The sequence below is a fragment of the Squalius cephalus genome (genome assembly GCF_949319135.1).
Source record: "Squalius cephalus genome assembly, chromosome: 13".
In the NCBI taxonomy this organism is placed as follows: domain Eukaryota; kingdom Metazoa; phylum Chordata; class Actinopteri; order Cypriniformes; family Leuciscidae; genus Squalius; species Squalius cephalus.
In genome coordinates this window covers 36,511,294-36,534,207 of record NC_137134.1, presented here as the reverse complement: position 1 = coordinate 36,534,207, position 22,914 = coordinate 36,511,294, and the positions used below count along the sequence as shown (strand labels likewise).

The following is a 22,914-nucleotide window of genomic DNA, read 5'->3' as shown; positions in this document are numbered from 1 at the left end:
TAAAAAAACATTATTGAACTAAAATATAGTACATTAATTTCATTGAAATTAAAAAAATTATTTCTGTCATTTTTGACCGACACGTGAAGAGCACCAGATTAAATGCTTCTTTTTGCGACTAGAAAATCACACCTTGGAAAAGGAGACTAAGTATGTAATGTATATGATGTAATGTAGTATGTAATGTATATAGGTGAGGCACAAACACTGGATATAGGGATGTTTTGAAGAAAGTAAGGGTGGATCGCATGAGTTGCTGTCCATGGTCCTGAAACCACTGAACAGTACAAGTGCACATACAGTACACTAGCTTTTCAAATTCATCACTCGAAGCCAGTCTTAATGAGAATTTACTCAGTATAACACAAAAAATAGATATTTTAAAACAGGAATGACAAAAAAAAAGTTTTTGGGGTCCAAACGACCTATGACCAATTTCAAAATATATTTTTCAAAATGTCTTGTTCCAAAGACAATCAAACAGATCTGCAGGGTTATTTAATAAATAATGACTTAATACTGACTTATCAATGTCATTTTCTCTGTTGAAAACATTCTTAAAGCAAGATAATTTGCTAAAAAGAATCTAAACTGATTTTACGATTAATCTGCCAATGGAACCAAAAATACCTCTATTCAAGATGAATTCTCTGTAATCAAGTAATAATGTTGTGTGCAGTTCTGCTTCTTGAGGAAATGCCAATGTTCATTCGTACAGTGGAAAACAACTATTCAAGGATACAGTCCTGCACAATTAATCGAATTTGTAATTGCGATTACATTACGGATGCCACAATTATGTAATTGTTTAAAGGTGCAATTACAAAAAAAAAAAAAAAAAAAAAAGTTCACTTACATTATTCTTTGGCTTAAGGTTTTTTTTATATTTTTTATCTTAAGGTTTTTTTTCTCCCCATTGTATACATTTTTAATACGAAGCATTAAGTTTCTTTAAATAAAAAAATATATATATATTTGACATTTGAGGCGTAATGCTATAGAAAAGATTGTTTTTTTAGCTTGTTTATTTTGATATACAAATATGGCATGCAGTCACTTCAAACAATGTTATAAAGCTATTCAAAACATCATTCAATGTAAATTGTGATAATCGTAATTAATAATCGCAATTACAATTGCAAGGGAATAATCGACGATTTAGAATTCTGCCATAATCGTCCAGACTTAATATAGTGTATCACATTGTATGATTGTATAAAAATAATAAATCAATATTCTTTGTACTCGTACAGATGCACAATTGATGATATAATTCTTCAATCAGATCCTCACAACAACAAAAAAAAAGTAAAGTTGCAAATCTCGTATGTTTATCTGCGCGCGGGAGGGAAGCGCGAGTGCGCAACAGTGCGCGCGCCTGACGCGAACGCGCAGTTCGGTTGGGAATGAGAAAGTCATAGAGCAGAAACTCAGCCTCAGTCTCAGTGAACACGGACTCGACTTCACATCTCCATGGAGTTTCCCACAGGAAAGAGTCGTTTCATGGCACGCGTTTCACGGGAATCTTGAAAGATGAGGCGTTTGGAGACTCCAATGGGAATGCTTTTCTTCCGAAGTTAACGCGACCCTAAAGGGATGAAAACTCACTCGTCCTCGGGTTCACATGATGTCTTCAGACCTGTTGCTGGCTCTCCAGATGCCCTCGATCTGACGATGGTTACCTGTTTCAACTCTTCCAGCTCCAATTCGACCGTGAGCTCGGATGTGGCTCCTTTTCCCGGGATCACGATGGTTATCCTGGCGATCCTGATGACTATCCTGGTGGTCGTGGTGGTTGGCGGGAACGCGCTGGTTATTCTCGCTTTCATCGTGGACAAGAGCCTCAGAAATCAATGCAATTACTTCTTCCTTAATTTGGCTATCTCAGACTTCCTTGTTGGTATGTGTTTAATTCTTCAAATGCACTTGATTTTTGTTTTTGTTTTTTGCATTGCAAATGAAATGCATGTCATCGAGCATATACAGTCAACCCAAGAATTATTCTGACAGCAGATATCATCTTTTCATATATTTTGTACTAGTGGGTGCAGGACACTATAGTTCATTTATGTAAGTTAACATATTATACCCAAAAATTCTTCAAACAGTGACTACCAGTAAAATGGGACCAAAAATTATTCCAGACACTTTGAGCTGATCATGTTTTGCTGAAGTGTGTTTTCTTTAATTGCTAATGCTCTTTTTACACACAGACTGAACAAAATGAAGCATTGCTTGGTCACTGGTTGAGCTAAACTGGTATTATCTAATTGTGTAGTTAAATTTAACAGCTGACAGATATTCAACATAATTCATGTGTGAGACAGTCTAACAGAAGGACGGACAAAACCAGTCAAATATCAACTGAGTTCTGCTCATGTTTCATTCCCATTTTCTAAACGATAGCGAATAAACTGTGATAATGTGAGAAATGTTGAAGGTGTCTGAATAGATTTTGGTTTGACTGTAGGTCCGCTTTGTTCTATACGATCAAAGCTCACTGTAAATCCCAATGAGATCTTCGGGAATATTGGCTCTGACAGACAAGAGTTGCATAGATTAGACTTCATCTAATGCCAGATCGATCGTACAGATGTACTGTCAACAGTGCAGCACGGCTGATCTCTACAGAATGACATTTTTAATATCAGATATGCACAAAATGACTGAAATTAAGTGTTAGTTTTGCAAAATATTTACTCAAAATTGACAAAAATAAAGTTTTATCCATAAACAACCAAGGTTGTCGGTACATCTTGAAACTAGCTCTTCTGTTAATCGGCCAAGGCATAATTCAATAGTCGATCAACAAATAATATATTATTCTAGTTATAGTGCATTGCTTTCTTGCCAAGTTTTGTTAGTCATTACTCATGCGGATGTAAATTGATGAATGTAAATTCTTGTCATTTTTAGAGCTCATTCATTATCCTGATCACGGATGACCTGCGGTCCTACACCACATCATTGATTTGTAGGAAATGGATTCTGAGTGATTTTTTAACTAAGCCACATTTCTCCGGCCTCGTCTTGAAAGCTAAAAGAGTGATTAGACCGCTCTCAAGAAAATAAAGATCATTTCCGGCCAGGAACACAAGACCAGTGGGTCAAACCTTGTCAAATCCACTGAGATACTCGTGCAATTAAATTGAATTATTTATTTTTATTTTCTTGTAATTCTATTATTAAGTGCGTTGGTCTGATAACCGGTTTACATATAAACATATTTCTGAGTAAATATTGTGTGAAATATGCATTTGTCTCCTTTGCTTTTGACTACTATATCATCATATTGGGCAGAGAAACCCTCACAATGCTTGACCTAAAGCTAACTAGATCCAAATTTCTCAATGATCCATGCATTTTTTCCATTCATATCTATGTTCTTGCAATGCTTTCTTTGGTTCTGAGGTTTAAAGTGAACGATTACACCCGTCCATCATGCAGGGTTCGGACAGACACTGTAAAATGAAATTCCAGGACTTTCAAGGACTACAATCAGAGATCTCACTTATCAAACAATATCTTAAATATCTTTCAAAATCTAAAAAAGGTAAACGGATTAATACAAAATATAGTAATTAAACAAAATGGTATGAATAAAGTGCAGCAGAAACTTTAACCACTGAAAAGAAACTATGACAAAGATATCGCTTTCCTCTTTCAAACTGATTTTTCTTCATGAATATATGATTGAGCTGAAGAATGAAAGCTGTATCATGTACTTGGATATTAATATGAGCAATATCACGCTCATATATAAATCTTTATATCTTTATCAGACGGGCTGCAATGTGAATTTTGCATGAAAATATTGTCTCATCGAAAAACTTAAGCACTAATTTCATATTGTCTTTGGATAATTCAAGCACTTTTCAAGTTCCTCTTCATAAATATGGCTTTTTTTCCAAGGGTTTTCCAGAACTTAGATTTCAAAAAGTCAAATTAAGCACCGTGTACGAACCCTGTCTTCTGTTGTGTTCTGGCATCACAAATCATTGGCTTGGATTAAGAGACGAGATCATTTCCAGATCCGTCTCTTCTCCAAGCCCTCTGTGTCGGCTCGAGTGTTTGTTCGGCTCACGAGTTGTTGTTACTCCTCGCCCATGTACAGTCAAAGCAAAAATTAATCAGACACCAGATATCATTTTTGAGATTTTCTTTTTACTAGTGTGTGCAGAACACTATAGTTCATCTATATAAGTGAGGAGAGCAAAATAAAGTAAACTGTGACATATTATACCCAATAATTCTTCATACTGTGACTACCAGTGACATTTATAAACCAGAAATGATCCAGACACTTTGAGCTGATCATGTTTTACTGAAGTGTTTTTTCTTCTTAACCACAGACTGAACAAAATGAAGCATTGCTTGGTAATTGGTTGAGCTAAACTGGTATTATCTAATTGTGTAGTTAAATTTAACAGCTGACAGATATTCAACATAATTCATGTGTGAGACAGTCTAACAGAAGGACGGACAAAACCAGTCAAATATCAACTGAGTTCTGCTCATATTTTATTACCATTTTCTAAACTATAGCGAATAAACTGTGATAATGTGAGAAAAGGTGACTGAATAAATTTTGATTTGTCTGTATATAGTGCTGGAGGCTATACAGTGGAAGTTCCTTGGCTATATCTTCACTGGCGAGAGAGGAGAACGCAACTCTACCTGAAAACAAGCCCACGCCGCTTAGATAAAAGAGTCCAACCGAGCGAGCGCTGCTTTTTTCTTCTCAAATGCCAACCAGCTGAAAAAAGCTCTGTATATTTGACAGTACGATAGATGTGAATCTCAGCGTCCTTCAAAGACAAGGATTGCTGCTTTGTATGCCTTGGTGAAAAAGCTTTCTCTTGATGCTTTCAGGTACAGAAAAGAGTCAGCGCTCCCTTTGCTACTCGATGGCTTTCTAATAATGGCTCGGGTTTATCTGTCATATTGTGAAGAGACTCCTTCATGACATGATCCATTGATGTGGTGCTCTAAAGGGCCTATTAGATCCCGTCCAGGAGAAGCGTGTGGTTATTAATGCAAGCCTTGTTATAACCAGCCAACGTCCGTATAATACAGTAAAGTGTGTCTCTTTGCAGGGGCGTTTTGCATCCCGGTCTACATGCCCTACATCTTGACGGGCCGGTGGATGCTGGGTCGAGGACTCTGTAAGCTGTGGCTCGTGATGGACTACTTGTTGTGCACGGCGTCAGTCTTCAATATCGTTTTAATCAGCTACGATCGGTTCCTGTCCGTTACCAGAGCTGTGAGTATCAACACCCGATTGGCCTACTCGCTTAATAATGTTGGGTTAAAAATAAGCCAACGAGTAACCCAACTATGGGGTGATATAGCACCTTCCCAACTGTGGGTTATTTTAACCCAATGCATTGGGTTAAAAGTAACCCAACAGTTAGGTTAACTGTTTATCTTTATGTATGACATTATTTTAATAAATAAGAATACACTTTGTTTTTATTTGTATAAAACAATAAATATGTCTCAACAAATATATAAACATATAAATAAATATATAAATATACAAACTAACTATTGGGGAGTCTAGAATTTAATGTTAATTTACAAATTCAAAAATACGTACATACAACATGTGTAACTCAACAGCCCAACTGTTAACCCAACAGCCGGGTTATTACGAGAAATTACCCAACGATTTTAAAAATGACCCAACTTTTGTGGAAACAACACTGTAAAAAGTGATCAGTTAACTTAGAGGGATATTTCACTGCTGGAAATATGAACGTGTATTTAAATTGGGTCATTTATGTAGTAGAAATGTGAAATTATTTTAGAAGTTGGTGCCTTCTAGACTGAGAAAAGCCAGAAAATGTATTTTTGGCTCATGTGGATGAAAGACTACAACTCCCAGAATGCACTTGCTTCGCTGCCCTACGAGGCCACGCCCAAGCCACGCCCACCGGTTACAGAGGGCAGTATCGGGAGAAATGATACAGTTAGGCTACTAGTCGACTCGAAACTGAAAAGACGGCGTTTTATCGTGAGATCCCCCTATGGGCGGGTTGAAGACATGCGGAACGAGCTCCTCCTACTGGCAAAAGAGCCTCAGATAATGACGATTTTTACGTCATCTGAGTTTTTTTTCCAGACACACGATACAGAAATCTCTGGTCTCAGGGGGACATGAGGGAGGGAAGCACGGTCACTCCAGAATACTACCGGGTTTCTACTGATACAAAGCTTAATGCTAATCGGTGAAGTGTCCCTTTAACTTAAAAAAATTTGAGGAACCCCGTTGCCTTAAAATTAGTAAGTAAATAAACTTAATGTTAATCAAAAAAATTAAGTAATTTTGAATTGTCAAATTAAGTTTATTTACTTAGTAATTTTAAGGCAACAGGTTTACAATTTTTTTTTAAAGTGAACTCAACACTTTTTACAGTGAACCCAACATAGTGACCCAATATGTGTATCCCAACGGTTGGGTTAAAAAAATAACCCAACGTTTTTTTACTGTGTACTATAAACACTGATAAAAATGATTCTGTGGTGAAGTAAATGCTACAGAAAAAAAAAAAAGTAATTTCTACATGAAAAAGTTAGTTCTGACAAGAATTAACAAAAAAAAAAGAAGAAAATCCTATATTAGTTCTCAATTCAAGCTTGCAGAAATTAAAGCGGAAATATCAACGATATAAAATTAATTAAAACCTACTTAACTTTTCTAATACTGGTGTTCCCATCATGCACTGGGGCGTGAATAATTAATAAGGTTGATTTTTAACTGTTTTCCAGCTGTATTTACACCGTTTTATCAGTCCATTTTGTGACATCTGGATTAATTGTCTGCCCAAAATAACACTTTCATACTCAAAAACACACACACACACACACACACACACACACACACACACACACACACACACACACACACACACACACACACACACACACACACACACACACATATATATATATATATATATATATTATAACTATAAATAGTTCACCCAACAAAGGAAAATTCATTTCAGGTCAAACCAATCTGTTGTTATTTAACCTGTTATACTGGCCACTGTTTTTCTAGAAATTGCAAGTGAATCCAGGTTGTTGCGGGTCACTCGATTGAAACACTGGTAAACACTTTATTTCTTCTTGAAATTTAGTGACTTTTTCTCTTGAATGTGCGTGCAAAGTTTCAACACATAGATGTGTTTTGGAAAGGCTAGGGTTAGATCGATTGTGTTGGGGTTAAATTAAAACCCTTTTTGTTTTTCATGCAATTAACCAAAAAACAGCCCTTTGAAAAACAGCAAAGAGTCAGATCAAAACACAGAAAACCTTAATTGTAGCTTGTCAAAAAGACTCAAATGTGAAATGCGTGAGAACTTTAAATTGTCTTCTGAATCATCCAGGGAGATTTCACAGGGAGTTTAACAAAAAAAGATGTTTTTGATTGTTAGGTTTTTCTTTATCTCAGTTTCTAGTCTGTTGCATCATTGAAAATAAGCTTGAGAAACACATTTTACCCTCACAAGGGGTTGAGAAACACATAAAAAATGCAGAAGCTATATACACCAACATTTATTTATTTTTTTACCACAACAGGGGTTCGTCATTTCCCATATTTTATATCTTTTAGTCTCTGACAAGCTACAATAGAGGTTTTCACTCATGGATTTTGGCATATACTTTCTCCAGAAGAAAAAACATAGTAATTTTGCCCTGAAATGACAGAAGTTTTCCAGGCGTTTGAGCTGATATCATAAAGGAACATACGCCCTCCAACCAGAAACTTCTCTCAATCAAAAACAAGTCATTTTTCCTCAACAAAAATGCAGTTTCACTTTTATCTCGTGAGTTTTGTGAACTCATTTGTTTCAATGGTAACACTTTACAATACGGTTCATTAGTTGACATTAGTTAACATGAACTAAGAATGAACAATACATTTATTAATCTTAGTTAATATTAATTTCAACATTTACTAATGCATTATTGAAATCAGAGGTTGTATTTGTGAACATTAGTTAATGCACTGTGAACTAACATGAACAGCTGGATTTTTATTAACTAATATTAACAAAGATGAATAAATACTGTAACAAATGTTTTGCTCAGTTCATGTTAGATAATAGATTAACTAATGTTGACTAATGAACCTTATTGTAAAGTGTTACCGTTTCAAACGAAGGGAAATTTCCCAGTGCATCATTTGAGACACCAAGCAAAACTTGTTTGTGTGCATATTAAAGTAATTTGCAATATTTAAAGTGTTTGCAACCCATTTTTTTGTCTGTAGAGCTGCACACAACATTTTATGTTCTTCAAATATTGCATTTTCTTTAACACAAACACACACCAGTTTTGCTTAATGCCTCAGATGATGCACTATGAGACAAATGAGTTAAGAAACCCGCAAGACGCTGAAGTCAGTGTTATTGCAATCAGATGAGTAACAAGCGAACGAGTCAAGCGTTCAATCGCTCTATGATCATGAATTTTTCAGTGCAATTCACTGCAAATATCCGCTATGTCAGTCACGGACTGCATCATCAATTTATATTCATACTTCATAGTGACTCAACCTTAAGATCAGTATGAATTTGGCCATTTCATGGCCGTATAATTAACCAGCACTAATTTGCATAAAAAAGGCATATTATTGCCTAATTCGATGATGCTAAGTTCAAAAATATAAAAATTAAATAAAAAAAACCTTCTGTACAGTTTTTCCCCGAAATAAGAATGAAGATCTTTCAAGTTATAGTGGGAAAAGATGTTCAAATATATAGGTATACAAATTAGTTCAAATGTATATACAAATTAAGCGTCCTTGAGCCCTGGAAAGGCGCTATATAAATAAAGTGTATTATTATTATGATTAATAATAGTGCTGTCAAAACCGATTAATCGCGATTAATCGTATCTAACAGAAGTTTGTTTTTATAATATGTGTGCACACACACACACACACATATATACATATATATATATATATATATATATATATACACGTGTGTGTGTGTGTCTATACGTATATATAATACACACACTCATATATTATATAAACAACGTTTTATATTAGATGCAATTAATCATGAATAATCGATTTGACAGCAGTGATACAAATACATTTAATGTCGAAGAGCTTTGCATAAGCACAAGTTTATAGATAATCTTTTTTCTGTGGCTGTTTAGATGCATTAAAACACCCACAGATGTTTTAGCAGAAAACATGTTTGCATTTTCTTCTGCCACTGGCCATAATTCTAACCTTGAAATTCAGCAATTAAAAGAAAGTCTCTTAGAGCAGCTTTTGTGTGTCAGAAGTGCACATGCAATGCCTTGAAACGCTTAAAGGTTTGTTTTGTAACGAATGTTTAAAGCGCAGGAAGTGCTCATTAGTTCTGCATTGCATTGCACAACTGTATTGTATTGTGAGTGTCACGTGACACTCATTTTACTGCACATCTGTAGTGACGGGACTGAGTTCAGGTGTATTCTGAACACTATGGACTGTAATGACTCACGGTGAGTGACTGAAACAAAACCTGACCTTTCCTCCTGAGAGAGGCTTCAGATGAACACCACATGACTAGAAGTCACGTTTCTGAAACAGGAAAGCTGGCTACTGGAAGGAATCCAAATATAGTATGTCTTTGTTATGATTTAATTGGAGATCTGAAGAGGATTGGGGAGTAAAATAACCACCTTTTCAGTAGCAAGCTGCTTTATTTTTTACAACCGCAATCAGAAATAATCAAAAATTGTTAACACTTTAGAATACTGTTCCTTCATTAATGAATAAATACACTGGAACAATTGTGACCCTGGATCACAAAACCAGTCATAAGTCACACGGGTATATCTGTGGCATTAGCCAACAATACATTGTATGGGTAAAATTATAAATTTTTCTTTTATGCCAAAAATCATTAGGATATTAAGTAAAGATCATGATCCATGAAGATATTTTTTAAATTTTCTACCGTAAATATATAAAACATGTGTTTTTGTGAGTGAATGCAGCACAATCGCCAACATAAATGCACAACTTTAAAGGAGATTTTCTCAATGTTTCGATTTTTTTGCACCCTCAGATTCCAGATTTTCAATAGTTGTATCTCAGCCAAATATTGTCCTATCCTAACAAACCACATATCGGTGGAAAGCTTATTTATTCAGCTTTCAGATGACGTATAACTCTCAATTTCAGAAAATTGACCCATGTTTTGTGGTCCAGGGTCACAAATGAGTAACACACTATTAACATTCTAGTAACTACTATTAACTAACAAGAAACTTTGATTAATGAATTAGTAAGTAATAGCGCTCAGTTGAATGTAGTTCACTATTAGCTAATCAGTAACTGCTATTTTTATTTTTTTTCAGTCAATATTAGGTAGTTATCATGTTTTTCACTTCAGAATACTGATCCAAATTATTAGTAGTACCTTAGTAATAATAATTAGTAATAGAAGGATGTAGTAAAACTTCATTAAAAAGTCATTATTAGTGGGTTACCATTACCTTTTATTATACATTATGCATTATTCATGTTCCTGTATTAGTGGAGCGGCTAAGTGCTTATGTTTGGCAGAATCGTTCAGTTTATGATACAAGCGTGAAAATTGGCATGAGCAGTCTCCATGGGTCACTTGACAAGAAAATTGTCCGAGCCACTTGAAATTTCAAGATGGCGGCAATTTTTCAAGATGGCCGACACCTTAGTGGAGCAGTTAAGTGATATAGTGGTTTATTTGGTGATACAAGCATGAAAATTGCCATGAACCTAATTGCTGCACTAAGGTGGTGGCCATCTTGAAAAATGGCCGCCTTCTTGAAATTTCAAGTAGCTGTGGGTGGCTTATTGTCTAGTGACCATCAGAGACTGCTCATGCCAATTTTCATGCTTGTATCACCAAATAAACCACTATATCACTTAACTGCTCCACTAAGGTGTCGGCCATCTTGAAAAATGAAAAATCTTGAAATTTCAAGTGGCTCGGACAATTTTCTTGTCAAGTGACCCATGGAGACTGCTCATGCCAATTTTCACGCTTGTATCATAAACTGAACGATTATATCACTTAGCCGCTCCACTATATATAGTAGTTCTCTGGGAGGTATGAAAAAATAGTAGTTAATAGTGAACTACCTCATTCAACTGAGCGCTATTACTTATTAATAATCTAATTTAATAATCCGAGTTTATTGTTAGTTAATAGTAGTTACTAGAATGTTCATATTGTGTCACTCATTTGTTCCTGTGTAGTTATTCTTTAATGAAGGAACAGTATTATAACATGTTACCCAAAGATGTATACTCTCTAATATATAGCATTGGCAAGTCTGATTCGTTGTAGTGAATCAGTTCGTTCGGATGTGTTTTAGTGTACATCAAGATTCATTCATTCAAATCCCTTGTTTTTGAACCGGATAAATACTGCTCTGATTGAATTATGAAGTGCTTTATGTTGTTTGTTTGTAGCTTGTCATGTATCTAACTAGTTTTTAAGGAGTAGCTGCCCATCGATTAACTCTGATTAAGTGACTGTAAGCTTTGAAAACCTCACGGCTGCACATCAGCTCTTCTCCTGAAATCAGAAAAGGAAGGGGAAGGAAGTTCAATATTTTTTTCATTCAATGTGTGCATTTATCTCTATTGCAAACAGCAAAACGATGTTGAATTTGGGTTCTCGAGGTCCCTTAAATAACCTCTCTTCACATTCACAGAAACCGTTGAGCAAAATAAGCTCGGAAAACATGGGATTGATGTGAAGGACTAAAGAAAACACAGTTCCCAGCCCTCGTTTCAAGCCCTTTTGAGATCCCCGAGCGGTATTATGTAGCGCAAATATTGATTTCCTGCATAGAAATACAGCATCAGAATTGCTAAAAAACATTAAGGCGTAGATTTGCGTTTTAATAACACATTTACGAGATCTCGCAGATGTGCTGAAAGCTAATTTAGCCGCTTGTGACTGAATATCTGGATTAACTTTTAATATGCGACGACATCTAAAGAGTGTATTCACACATAATGCATTGAAATTTGCGAATAAATTTGGTATTCAGCTCTTTTTGAAGTTCTCATTGTTTAACGGTTTTGGCGCCACTTCTTGTTGACAACATGTCAATGGGTTTATCAGTAATGGCTTCTGAAAGAGTAACGACCCATCACGCAAATGACAAAGTGAAATGCTTTTCAAATTCCAAATGACATTTCATAAAGACTTGTGAGTGACTGAAAGTAGCGGTTTATGTAATAGTATCAGTTTGGCATTTGACAAGCATGTCTCACTTTGTTTGCCTTTAATTATTTTCCTTGGTGTGGTGAATTTTCCTTAATAAGTGTGTCCTATACAGAATAATCCACTGCGTGTTTTTCCATTACAATATTATGGGCGTTATCATAACAACAGGGTTCGTACAGAAACTGTAAAATGAAATTCTTTAAAATGAAAGGACTTTTCAAGCACTACTTTTTTGGTTTTCAAGGACTACAATCAGAGATCTCACTTATCAGACAATATCTTTATTATTTTTCAAATTCTAAAAAAGGTAAATAGATTAAAAAAAATTAACTTAAAACAAAATGGTAAAGCGCAGCACATGCAATGACTGTGGAAACTTTAACTATATTATAACAAAGATATCACTTTCCTTATTCAAACAGATTTTTCCCACCATTAATATACGATTGACCTGAAGAATGAAATCTTGGATATTTAAATGAGCAATATCACGTTCATAGCCATGCAAAATGGCTCTATGTCTGTATCAGATGGGTTACAGCTTTGATTTTGTGTGAAAAGATTGTTTTATCAATAAAATTAAACAATAATTTGACATATATTGTCTTTCAATAATTCAAGCACTTTTCATAAATATGGCTTTTTCAAGGGTTTTCCAGAACTTAAATGTCAAAACGTCAAGTTCATCAAGCAATTTAAGCACCTATTATGAACCCTGTAACAATGATCCCTAACCCTAATTTTGGGGTAAAATACAATCATGTGATTCATCCGTGTTTTTACAAAAGCTGGCCCTCCATTAAAACAGTAGTATATGTTGAAGGGGTCTCAGCAAGCAATTTTGTGTTTAAAAGAAGTCTAATAGCTAATGGATGCACTTTTATGATGGATGGATGCACTTTTATGATGGATAGATGCACTTTTATGATGGATGGATGCACTTTTATGATGGATAGATGCACTTTTATCATGGATAGATGCACTTTTATGATGGACAGATGCACTTTTATGATGGACAGATGCACTTTTATCATGGACAGATGCACTTTTATGATGGACAGATGCACTTTTATGATGGACAGATGCACTCTTATGATGGATAGATGCACTTTTATGATGGATAGATGCACTTTTATGATGGATAGATGCACTTTTATGATGGACAGATGCACTCTTATGATGGATAGATGCACTTTTATGATGATAGATGCACTTTTATGATGGATAGATGCACTTTTATGATGGATAGATGCACTTTTATGATGATAGATGCACTTTTATGATGGATAGATGCACTTTTATGATGGACAGATGCACTCTTATGATGGATAGATGCACTTTTATGATGGATAGATGCACTTTTATGATGGATAGATGCACGTTTATGATGGATAGATGCACTTTTATGATGGATGGATGCACTTTTATGATGGATGGATGCACTTTTATGATAGATAGATGCACTTTTATGATGGACAGATGCACGTTTATGATGGATAGATGCACTCTTATGATGGATAGATGCACTTTTATGATGGATAGATGCACTTTTATGATGGATAGATGCACTTTTATGATGGACAGATGCACTCTTATGATGGATAGATGCACTTTTATGATGGATAGATGCACTTTTATGATGATAGATGCACTTTTATGATGGATAGATGCACTTTTATGATGGACAGATGCACTTTTATGATGGATGGATGCACTTTTATGATGGATAGATGCACTTTTATGATGGATAGATGCACGTTTATGATGGATAGATGCACTTTTATGATGGATGGATGCACTTTTATGATGGATGGATGCACTTTTATGATGGATAGATGCACTTTTATGATGGACAGATGCACGTTTATGATGGATAGATGCACGTTTATGATGGATAGATGCACTTTTATGATGGATGGATGCACTTTTATGATGATGGATAGATGCACTTTTATGATGGACAGATGCACTCTTATGATGGATAGATGCACTTTTATGATGGATAGATGCACGTTTATGATGGATAGATGCACTTTTATGATGGATGGATGCACTTTTATGATGGATGGATGCACTTTTATGATGGATAGATGCACTTTTATGATGGACAGATGCACGTTTATGATGGATAGATGCACTTTTATGATGGATAGATGCACTTTTATGATGGATGGATGCACTTTTATGATGGATAGATGCACTTTTATGATGGATAGATGCACTTTTATGATGGACAGATGCACTTTTATGATGGACAGATGCACTTTTATGATGGATAGATGCACTCTTATGATGGATGGATGCACGTTTATGATGGATGGATGCACTTTTATGATGGATAGATGTACTTTTATGATGGATAGATGCACTTTTATGATGGATGGATGCACTTTTATGATGGATAGATGCACTTTTATGATGGATAGATGCACTTTTATGATGGACAGATGCACTTTTATGATGGACAGATGCACTTTTATGATGGATAGATGCACTCTTATGATGGATGGATGCACGTTTATGATGGATAGATGTACTTTTATGATGGATAGATGCACTCTTATGATGAATAGATGCACTTTTATGATGGATAGATGTACTTTTATGATGAATAGATGTACTTTTATGATGGATAGATGTACTTTTATGATGGATAGATGCACTTTTATGATGGATGGATGGATGCACTTTTATGATGGATAGATGCACTTTTATGATGGATGGATGCACTTTTATGATGGATGGATGCACGTTTATGATGGATAGATGCACTTTAATGGACTTCCAAAAACAGACACCTATTTCACTGCCATTATAAAGCTTGGAAGAGCCAGGACATTTTCGTCTGAAAGAAGAATGTCATATACACCTAGGATGACTTGAGGGTGAGTAAATCATGGGCTAATTTTCATTTTTGGGTGAACTATCCCTTTAACATGATCATTGCACTCAATATTTCGTCTGATTAGTGCAAACAACTAATTTGATTTAGTAATGACGTTTTTTCAAAAAAAAAACAAAAAAGAATAAGTAATGACCACTTAAAATGTTTCATTAACACAAAATCCAGGTTTAATATCATACATCTCACAAGTTATTTTGGCAAAAATCACATGAAACCAAATCAAGGTAATCTTGTCTAGAATTGTGTTACTCATAGCCAGACTATATCGGGTCTATAGTTACACTAGACGGTGAAATGCCGGCTATTGCTTGTGGGATGTCACTTCAAAACTAAGATGAGCATTGTGCCAACAAAACATATTTGCCATCTCTGATGCCCCAGAATGCAATTTAAGGGCAATAGAAGGTGTGAAATGCTGTGATGTTTGTCATGTGGTGCTCGTGTCCCTCACTCCCTAAAGACAGCTATTATTTGCAGTAATATCAGAGCTGAAACGGCATTGGTTCATAACAAGACACCCTTGAGGAATCCTGTCTTTTACGAATAGCTGATTCCTTTCTCTGGTTGTCATCTTTCCAATTGTGATTTTCAAATGACTGAAATGAAAAGTGTTTGAGGCGGGACTCTAGAGAGTGAGGTGCTAGACCGAAGACACACTTATTGACACACTGTCCATCACTGGAGGAAATTATGCTTGTCAGTTGCATATGCCAAAAGATATACAGCCTACAGTATTGTATTTGATACGCCATGATCAAAACTTTACAAAAAAAAAAAAAATTACACACGATCTACTACATTCCTTCTGTCGTCTGATTGATCATTTAGACTTTTTGTAGCAAGTAAAAGTCTTTTAGTATAACTGTACAAACGTCCTCCTTCAGCTCGTTTCTTTAAATCTGCACTGATTTTTATCAAGTAAACGTAAAAATAACTTTTATTTTGTTAGTAATATTTCAAGATGAACAATTACCGGACTGAAGCAACTTCGGTTTACTTGATTATATTAAAAATCATGGTAACACATTACAACAAGGTTCATTAGTTAACATTAGTTAATGTGTTAACTAATATGAACTATCCATTAGCAAATATGTTACTGTATTTGCTAATATTAGTTAATAAAAATCCAGCTGTTAATTGTTTGTTCATGTTAGTTCACAGTGCATTAACTAATGTTAACAAGATTTTAATAAAGTATTAGTAAATGTTGAATTTAACATTAACAAAGATTAATAAATGCTGTATAAGTGCAGTTCATTATTAGTTCATGCTAACTAATGCAGTTAACTAATGAACCTTAATGTAAAGTGTTATTAAAATCATGTTCAAATGTGAGTATCAAATATTTGTTCATTGTATTGCATTGCATTATATGTTTTAAAACTACAGAGATTGTTTTTAAGACTAAGCGTTTAAATATCATCTTACTAAGACATATTATTGATAATGATATTATATGCATTTTATCTAAGTATCTGTTATACCGTTATAAATCTCATTGATCTACGCTACAAGCCTCAGAATTTCATCACTTATGTCCATATAAATATCAGCATCTGCAGCAAAATGCATATTTGCGTCTGAATATTGGCGTCTGAATAAAACGTAGGTGTTTGTCTCCTCCTCGAGTGTCATCTGCATATTCTCACTATCATATGAGCCATAAAAGCCTGATGCATCAAATATGATACTTGACAATTTTATTTAAGATTTTGTCTAAAGGTTCAATAAACATTTCCATTTAAAAAAGAAAAAAAAAAAAGATTTTTCAGGCCATTATTTTTCATGTCAGGCTTTACGGGGTTAAAATGTCTGAGAGCATTTGTGAAAATGCTTCATTTTTGCATTCTCTTTTATGAATGCAGTCGGCAGCTTTCCAGGTTTTGAAATATATATGTGTCAACTCATATTAATCTGTACACCATTTTTCACGATATGAATAGTTTCAGAGCAGCTTTACAGGACGTTTTTGCTTCAGACACAGAAATTGAACAGGGTAGAAAAACGGTATTCGTGGCTCAAACTCGTCTTGATCTTTTTCTAATTGACGGTAAATTGCAATTTCACATGATCGGATTAATCGGACACACTGATTAACTTATAACAGCTGCATTAGTCCTGATCATTATCTGGCAGTGTAAGCGATCAGTTCTGCAGGGTCGAGATAGGCTAGATTCGTTCTTTCCCCCGCTCTGCTCAGACTTCTAGGCTGTGAATTGAATAAATCATGAAGAAGAAGAGGCAGTCACACTGTGCATAGATGTTATTGAGTGTGATCGCTGGCAGGGATTGCTCCCATGCCAATTTATGACTGTTATCTATGGCTATTTTATTATGGGACTTTAACCGTCATCCTTCCCTCGCGGGTCAAAATGACCCGAAGCCCTAAAATTATACTTAATTTTATTTATTCTTTGTCCAGAAGTCTTATTTCATTTTATTTTGATAATATTTTTTCTATTTTTAATGCAATTTTTCAATCTTTAAATTACTAGATTTGATCAATAAATAATAAATAAATAAATTTACATTCCACATTCCTCACCAGTGTTGGTCAAGTTACTTGGAAAAAGTAATTAGTTACTGATTACTGATTACTTCTCCAAGAAAGTAATCCAGTTACTTTACTGATTACTTATTTTCAAAAGTAATTAGTTACTTTACTAGTTACTTTACTAGTTACTTTTCCAAAACATGATGCACGAAATTAATACGCTATAAAGCAATAGACCTTTCTGCTTAATTCTTATTCTTTCTGCATATTCCATCATCTAAAATTGAATCAAATGAAACATTCTTTTTTAAAACTTGTTTTATTAGTTTCAGTATTTTAACTTTATGCACATTGCATCAATGACTCACTCATTAAGATGGTCGCCTGCCGCCTCCTACTGGCGGTTTATAAATATTATTTCTATGCACAAATAATATTTCTTATTTGTATATTCAAAAAATATTTTAAATAATCTCATTACATTATTTAATGCAATTTATTTGATTGGTAACAGCCCTTTAGCATCTTATTATTCTATTGTAATTTATTGATCAAATTTAAGAATTATAAATGAAAGATGAAGCAAACGATTAGGGAAAAATGCCCTTTATAAAGGTTAAAATATCATAAATATGCCGATTTATATATGTTAAAGCTGACTGAACTGATGAGAATACTGATTCGGAATAAATTATATTTACAACACACACACAAAAAAATCTAAATTTTTTCCTGTTCTAACAAATGTTTTTACTCGGAACAAGTGAATGACCGACCTAAGGACAAATGAAAAGGCTTGAATGTTGAGGTATATATATATATATTATGGTATATATATTTATATATATATATACTGGTATATATATTTTATTATTATTCATTTATTTACCCATAAACCTGTCTTTAGGAAGCCATAAGTTACAGTGGCAAGAATACCTTTGTAAAACCTTTGGGGGTGGTGGACAGGGTTTACATTAAGACAGGAGTTTACCTTAATCTAGTTGATCATGCATTTCTTTTCTTTTATTCCACAGCTGGTGTGTGCAGTTTTTTATTGCTTGCATTAAAATAATTTTCTCTTGTTTTGTTTTTTTAATTGCAGTCTTTTTCCTCTGTCATTCATGCTTATCAGCTCCATGCAATCTTAAGCTTTTCTTGGTTCAGCTGCACACAGTCTGAAAAGGTTTTATGGCAGTTTGCTAAAATAAAAGACCCATTTTAAGAGCCATCGTTTAAACTGTTGACTTTTCTACCTTGGGAAAGAACGTAAACGAACAACTTAAAAAGGCATGACAAATCATGACATAAGACTGACATCACTCACATCGCACCAATGCATTATCCCTCATGAACAAATATAACGTCTGATGTTTGCACGTGCATACCAGTTTACCATTACGACATCGTTCATGAATAAACATGACGTCTAAACACGGACAAACGGTGCGTGTTGACGCGTCAAAATTCACGCGTTTCAACGCGATCGCTTGCCATAGTGTTTACCACTAACTTCGCGGCGCTCATGTCATGTCATAAATGAGCTGTTCCGCTGGGTCCTAAAGTCAGTTAATTTCAGTTTGCATTCAGATACACATGTAGACATTATAAAAAAAGCATTTTAAGTTTGAATTATGAGCATTTTTAGGGTTTTCAATGTGTACTGAAGCATTCCTCGCATTCCATTCATTACTAAGGGGGTCAAATTGACCCGTGAGGGAAGAATTTGTAACTTTTTTTAAAATTTCAACCACAAAACTCCTCGAATCCATTCAAATGTTGTTGTTTTTTTGTGTATTCGTGTTTCAAATGTGACAAAAGTCCTAGAGTCTCGGACCGCTCTGATGAGCACTCGATTTTTGAATCATTTTGAAAGATGAGTTTCGGGTCAAAATGACCCGAAGGAAGGATGTTAATCTATATACAGTCAAACCAAAAATTAGTCAGACACCAGATATGTGTGCAGAACACTATTTTGCTCTCCTCACTTACATAAATGAACTATAAAGTAAACTGTGACATATTATACCCTATATTATACACTTTGACCTGACCATGTTCTGCTGAAGTGTTTTTTTCTTTAATCGCTAATGAAACCTTTTTGTATCCGCGCCTGAGGCATGCACAGCGTCAGGGAATCAATGTCTACAATCATGTGTGTTACTCAGGCTAAAACTACTACTACAAAAAAAAAGAAAATCGATTCTTGCATTCTTTCTTGAAGACAAAATGTGCCTGACGCAATCAAGACAGTCAAACCAAAAATGATTCAGACACCAGATATCATTTTTGATTTTTTTTTTTTTTTGCTAGTGTGTGCAGGACACTATAGTTAATTTATGTAAGTGAGGAATGAGGATAGCAAAATAATGTGACATATTATACACAAAAATTCTTCATACAGAGACTACCAGTAACATTTATAAAAAAATTGGGACCAAAAATGATTCAGACACTTTGAGCTGATCATGTTTTGCTGAAGTGTGTTTTCTTTAATTGCTAATGCTCTTTTTACACACAGACTGAACAAAATGAAGCATTGCTTGGTCATTGGTTGAGCTAAACTGGTATTATCTAATTGTGTAGTTAAATTTAACAGCTGACAGATATTCAACATAATTCATGTGTGAGACAGTCTAACAGAAGGACGGACAAAACCAGTCAAATATCAACTGAGTTCTGCTCATATTTCATTCCCATTTTCTAAACTATCGCGAATAAACCGTGATAACGTGAGAAACGGTGTCTGAATAAATGTTTATACGTGTGTAAATAAATGACCGTATTCGTGTGTTATCCCGCAGGTGAGGTATCGAGCCCAGCAGGGCGTCACTCGTCTGGCGGTCCTCAAGATGCTAGCGGTCTGGGTTTCAGCGTTCCTCCTCTACGGTCCAGCCATTATATTCTGGGAGCTTCTGGTCGGAGAAAGCATCGTGCCCGAGGACGAATGTTTCGCCGAGTTTTACTGCACCTGGTACTTCCTTCTCTCCGCGTCAACATTCGAGTTCTTCTCTCCGTTCATATCCGTGGCCTTCTTCAACTTCAGCATTTATCTCAACATCCAGCGAAGGAACCGGACTCGCATGGCGAACATTGAGGTCGAGAAAGAAGACGGTTGGAGGGTCATAGACGGACAAACCTCTTCTGTATTCTTCGTTAAAACGCGCAAGGTTTCGTCTAGCGAACCGGCGACCATTTCCGCCGTTATCCGAGACGACAACGACGACGAAGTTTCGCCGTCATCAAGCGGGGATCCCAGTAGCACACACTCCGTGTCTTTAACAATGAAAGCCACTATTAAGAAGCGAGGATTGTTAAGTGGTTGGGTACGAACGCGGATAATACGAGCGCAAGATGCTTCGAACGCATGCGCACCTTCCAGAAGCGCAGGACAAGCGCGTCTCTCGAGAGATAAGAAGATCGCTAAGTCATTAGCAGTTATAGTGTGTGTTTTCGGGGTGTGTTGGGCACCGTACACACTCCTCATGATCATACGGGCCGCTTGCAGTGGCACTTGTGTGGGACATCACTGGTACGAAGTCACTTTTTGGCTTCTTTGGCTAAACTCGGCCATTAACCCTTTTCTGTACCCACTTTGCCATAGTAGCTTCCGCCGGGCCTTCGCTAAGATTTTGTGTCCTAAACGTCAGTCTGTTCGACCACACGAGGAAAGCCCTTCTTGTCAATGATAATCTGACTGTAACGTACACTGCCCCCCCCAAAAAAAGCTTTTTTTACTCAGTGTTTTTGTGTTGTTTCCAGTCCAAAATATCCAAAAAAATTCTTAAATCAAGAATCATTTACTAAAGTAGTCAAATGCTCTAAGCAGGGTTTGAAATTTGCCAGGGCCAGGAATTTGCGTTCCTGTAGCTCAAACAGTAGAGCATTGGCGCTTGCAACGCCAGGGTCATGGGTTCGATTCCCAGGGAAATCAAGAACTGAACAAAATGTTAAAATGTGTATCTTGAAATGCAATGCAAGTTGCTTTGGATAAAAGCGTCTGCCAAATGCATAAAAATGTAAATTTGGATTTCATGCATTAATTTCTTACTCAAAAACAAAATCCTGTCATCCAGCATCTCCTCTCTTCCTCTTTCATCCTCATCACCAAAAAAGTGTTTTAGGTGGACAGATCAATACAGGACAAAGAACATCAGAAAAAATGTAGGATGTTGGAAAATATCAATGTCTTTTCTGTTCACCAAATGCTTTTTAATCTTCGCTATTGCTTCAATGCAAATGAACAAGCGTGCCGTTATTTGTTGTGTAGTGACGTGTGTGTTCAAGTAAGCCAGATATGAGCAGATTCTGTGCAATATGCCGTATTTAATATATCATGATGACTCACGAGTATTTGCACTAAATCTGCTCAGATCTGTCTTACACGAACTTCCCCATGAAGTGAGTAAACATGATAAGTAACACGACAAATTGGCTCGTGATCTGACAGCGTTTCCCGCCACAGTTGATTTTTACACGCATTTGGTGGGTGTTCATTTCAAACCCTGGCTATAAGATATTACGTCTTGTTTTCTGGGGGTAAAAATCTAAATGAAGTGAGTTGTTGCTTAAAACAAGAAAAATTATCCCCCCCCCCCTCCCTCCCTCCTCCCTCCCTCCATCCCTCCATCCCTCCATCCCTCCATAAAACAAGACATAAAATCGTATAGCATTTTACTCATCTAGTAAATGCATCTTGATTCAAGAATTTTTAGATATTTGGACTGGAAACAAGACACAAAAAAAAAGAAAAAAGAAAGAAAGTGTGTTCGACCACACAAGGAAAGCCCTTCCTGCCAATGATAATCTGACAGCAACACAAGGGATTTAAGACTTTCACGCTGAATATTAAAAGGATGAAATAAAAGCACCAAGCGAAACATTTTTACACACAAGCAATTCAGCAATGGAAATCCATGTCATTATTTGATGGAGTAGCATGTTTAATTCTTTGTCTTCTTCGATGAAACTTCCATAAGAAACATAAATGAATTGTGAAGAACTGCATAAACAATTGATTGATATAAATAGAAAAACAAAGCTGTTGTTATGCGTTCATCTCTTATCTTGAAGTAACAGTGTAGGAATGGAGTTGTTTGACTCTTATTAGCTAATGTAAGTTGCATGTCTTTGGGACATCTGTGGTGAAAAGTGATGCAGCTTGTGTTCAGAACATATTCAGTTGCCCATTTCAACATCGTTTATTGACTATTGTAAGAGCTGATGTATGTGAGACGCATTACAACTCGTGGTGTATTCACAGTCAGATCTATATCACC

The 22,914-nt window shown here is 35.5% G+C and overlaps 1 protein-coding gene across 1 annotated transcript; it reads left to right on the top strand.

The window, feature by feature from the left end:
- Positions 1-1,321: 1,321 nt before the first annotated feature.
- Positions 1,322-21,469, top strand: LOC307170351 (histamine H3 receptor). The gene is made up of 3 exons (XM_079891445.1): positions 1,322-1,900; positions 5,097-5,263; positions 20,440-21,469. Exons 1-3 carry the CDS (start codon positions 1,597-1,599, stop codon positions 21,322-21,324), a joined length of 1,356 nt encoding a protein of 451 aa, XP_079747571.1. The 5' UTR covers positions 1,322-1,596; the 3' UTR covers positions 21,325-21,469.
- Positions 21,470-22,914: the final 1,445 nt, after the last annotated feature.

What these genes read in the sequence shown, in the direction of transcription:
- LOC307170351 (XM_079891445.1), top strand. Translation starts at nt 1,597, where the DNA reads ATGAAAACTCACTCGTCCTCGGGTTCACATGATGTCTTCAGACCTGTT. An exon ending in TATCTCAGACTTCCTTGTTG is followed by an intron (nt 1,901 to 5,096) that starts GTATGTGTTTAA and finishes GTCTCTTTGCAG; the next exon opens with GGGCGTTTTGCATCCCGGTC. An exon ending in TCCTGTCCGTTACCAGAGCT is followed by an intron (nt 5,264 to 20,439) that starts GTGAGTATCAAC and finishes GTTATCCCGCAG; the next exon opens with GTGAGGTATCGAGCCCAGCA.